Raw genomic sequence first — 3,244 nt, 5'->3', positions numbered from 1 at the left:
CCCCCTCCCCCGGCGTCACTGCCTCGCTCATTCCGCCTTTCCTTCATTTGTCACTGTCTTGGGGGCCTTTCTCTCCCTACCCCCGTGTGGTTTTTCGTGCCCCCCGCCAAGAAGGCCCCTCACCTCCTCCACCACCGTCACCCGTTCGCCACCCCAACCCCCGCCCGCCTCTCAACTCTTGCAAGTCTGCGTTGATTTAGGAGGTGCTGGCATTCCAGTAAATCCATATGTTCCAAGCGGGCGCGCACGCACACGCGTGTGGGTGAGTGTGTGCGTGTATGTTAGTGTGTGTGAGAGTGTGTGTGAGAGAGTGTGTGTGTGCGTGTATGTGTGGCCGCGCGTAGGGTGCTGCTGCGCGGCGTGTATAGTCGGGCGGCGCAACGGCGCCCACACACGCACGTCGCCTGTGACATGTGCGGTTCCGCCGCGCCTCCGCGCCTCCTCCCTCCTGGCCTGGTGGCCCCATTCCCAGGCGCAGGGGGCGCAGCAAGAGGGGGGCCCGCTCTGCAGAAACACCGAAACTCATAACCGCCGGGTCACGCGGCGCGTCATCCTCTCGCGCTCCAAACGATATTCTGAAGGGTTAATTCGGCGAGCGGGAAAGTGAGGACTGCGTTGGCGGAACTTGGAGGTGCGCGCTGCTGGCGGAAGTGCCTCGCGTCTCCTGCTCGGGGGCTCTCCGTTCTGCCAGGCTGCTTTGAGCCACCCACGGACCCCCCAAGTTTGCGCTTCAACAAAGACGGCGCGCCTGCGCGGGGTCGTGGAAGTGAGCGGTAACTTACCCTTGTTGCACGGGATGAGGTCCGGGTTGCGGTCGTCCTTGTCCGAGTAGGGCGGCATGAGGTGGTCGTCGGCGTCCGAGCGCAGCGGCAGGGCCGCCTTGTCCTTGAGCGGCAGCTGGGCGGGGCGCGCGGGCGGGCGCGGGTGCCGGCCGCCCCCGCCCAGCGCCAGCCCCAGCGGCCGCGAGCAGCCCGCGCGCAGCTTCACCACCAGCGCCACGAGCAGCGCGCCCAGCAGGAACACGCCCGCCACGCCCAGCACGCCGCCCAGCACAGGGGTCAGCGTGAACTCGGGCGGGCCTAGGAGCGACAGGAGGTTCTCTTCTACAACAACAGAGGCGGGGACGTTAGTCGCGTGCACTCAACAACACCCATTGTACACGTACAAAAATGTCTTCCGTGTGGGCGAATAAATAAAAATGAAAAACGGACTAAAGAAATATTCGGAACGGGCCAAGAACAATTTTTATTGCATTAAGAAAAAATGTCTAAGTTAGAGCAAGAATATTTTCTTTAATCAAGAAACAAAATTATTCTTTTGATAAAAGTATTCAAGAAAAATTCGAGGAAAAATTATTCTTGGCCTTGGCCCAAAGGATAAAATAAAATAAATTTCTAGTCCGTTTTTCAAGAAGAATTCTCTTATCCATGGAAAACTATTTTGTCAGTGGAGAGCCGCAGCAACTTACCCGTCTGCTTCTCGGCGCCCTTGAGCGTGAAGCCCTCCAGGCGGCTGGGCTCGGACCGGCCCTTGCTGTTGCTGCCGTAGATGAGCATCTTGAGCACCAGCCCCGGCGCCAGCCCGGACACGGAGAAGCTGGGCGTGTCCGAGGACACGTTGGCCAGCAGGCGGGCGTTGTCGTCGTACACCTCGAGCTCGAAGCGCTGCGGCTGGCCGCCGTCGAAGCCCGCGACGCACTCCACGCCGAGCGCGGAGGACGTCTGGTTCAGCAGCGTGCAGTTGAACGGCATGTCGGGCTTGCCTGGCGGACCGAAGAAAAAGATCACCGGTTAGCGCGACGGAGCAAAACAATGACCGCGGAGTCGCGGTTTATCCGCCTGCCGAGCCGCCCGCCGGCCTCACGCGCCGCCGAGCCTGCTCACTGAGCCGGACAGGGACGGTTACGCTCCTCGGCCGCCGCCCGCCGTCCGCGGGGTAGGCCAGCCCGCAGCGCACGGCGGCGCGCCGGGCCGGCCCAGCTCCACGGCGCTCCCCCCGGGGCGCGCAGCCGTCGTCGTCCGGCCGCACTTGCGAGCTTAGTGTGCCACTGCGGGCTACGAAGAACCTGCCGGGAAGCCTGTAAGTTTCCCTTTGCACAGGCTTTCGAAGCAATGCCTCTGACTACTTGTAACAGTGCGACGAACAACAGCGGTCCTGTCATTAATGTTATCTCGCGGCTGTTCCGAAAGACAACCCCGCGCACGTAGCGTTAGTTGGTGGTTACCCAGTAAGCCCTTCCTTGCGGAGGGTCGGGAGGAGGGAGGGTGGAGAGGGTCGCGTAGGCGCGGCGGCGGCGGTGCGGCGGTGCCGCGCGGCACTCGGCACAGTTGCTAACTAGTTCCAGAAGCTGGCGGCCCGGCGGCCCGGGAGCATTGTGCCAAGGGAGCAGCGCGTGACGCGCACGGCCGGCGCCGACACACAATCGTGTGTGAGTCGTCGGAGTCAGAGTGAGTGGGAGAGAGACAGAGAGAGGAGAAGGGGGATGTTGAGAGATGATGGTTTGTGCGCTGACGTTAGAATGATGCGGCGCGTAGGTTTCAATTACTTCTCAACACGAGCGAGTATATAAACAGGGGGAGAGGGGGAGGAAGAGGAGACGGTGTGCCGGTGTGTGATTGCGCCCGCGTGAGAGCCACTTTTCCCCGCCCACCCCGCTGCTCGCCGCACACCCCACGCCAGCCTGCTCGTCTAGCTCTCCCCGATACTCTGGCTCCCTCCTCGCTCGCGGCGCGGCCCACTTGAACCCCGCGCCCGCGCCCGCGCCCGCGCCCACACCCACACCCCACACACTCTAGGCAAGCCGTTGCCCCCAGCCGGCGGCGGGAGCAGGGCGTGGAAGGCGGGCCACCTTAGCGCCCGGATCGGCCATTCCCATGCACAAAAGAGAACGGTAACAATTTTAGAGGCGATAGTGTTGGATTTCCCCCCCTGCCCTCCTCCAAGCGCCCAGACACACGTTCCCACTTCACGCCCTAGCCACTGCTGCCGCGCGGGCCGTGGGGTCGCCGTCTTGGATAGGAAACAGAAGTTTTTCCTGCGCAAAGGGAGAGGGGGTCGTAGGGAAAGGCAGATAGAGAGAGAGAGAGAGAGAGAGAGAGAGAGAGAGAGAGAGAGAGAGAGAGAGCGAGAGAGAGAGAGAGAAAAGAATCCTGATTTCAAGTGTGTGCTCAAGGTGGCTGACTCCGAGGCTGGCGCCCCTCGCACTGCATTCGCTTTCACACCACCGTAAGCCCCTTGCGTGTGT

The 3,244-nt window shown here is 62.2% G+C and overlaps 1 protein-coding gene across 1 annotated transcript in view; it reads right to left on the bottom strand.

The window, feature by feature from the left end:
- The window catches only part of LOC113214597 (uncharacterized), a 9,621-nt gene that overhangs the window by 5,195 nt on the left and 1,182 nt on the right, over positions 1-3,244 (bottom strand). The window contains exons 2-3 of the mRNA XM_052274412.1: positions 1,469-1,762; positions 783-1,103 (exon numbers count right to left, since the gene is read on the bottom strand). Of these exons, the coding sequence (XP_052130372.1) occupies positions 783-1,103; positions 1,469-1,762 (615 nt within the window). The remainder of the gene's footprint in view (positions 1-782; positions 1,104-1,468; positions 1,763-3,244) is intronic.

Source organism: Frankliniella occidentalis, unplaced genomic scaffold (assembly GCF_000697945.3).
Source record: "Frankliniella occidentalis isolate FOCC.00 unplaced genomic scaffold, Focc_3.1 Scaffold391, whole genome shotgun sequence".
NCBI classification, from domain to species: Eukaryota; Metazoa; Arthropoda; class Insecta; order Thysanoptera; family Thripidae; genus Frankliniella; species Frankliniella occidentalis.
The sequence above is the reverse complement of the archived record's forward strand: the minus strand, read 5'-3'. Positions and strand labels throughout refer to the sequence as shown.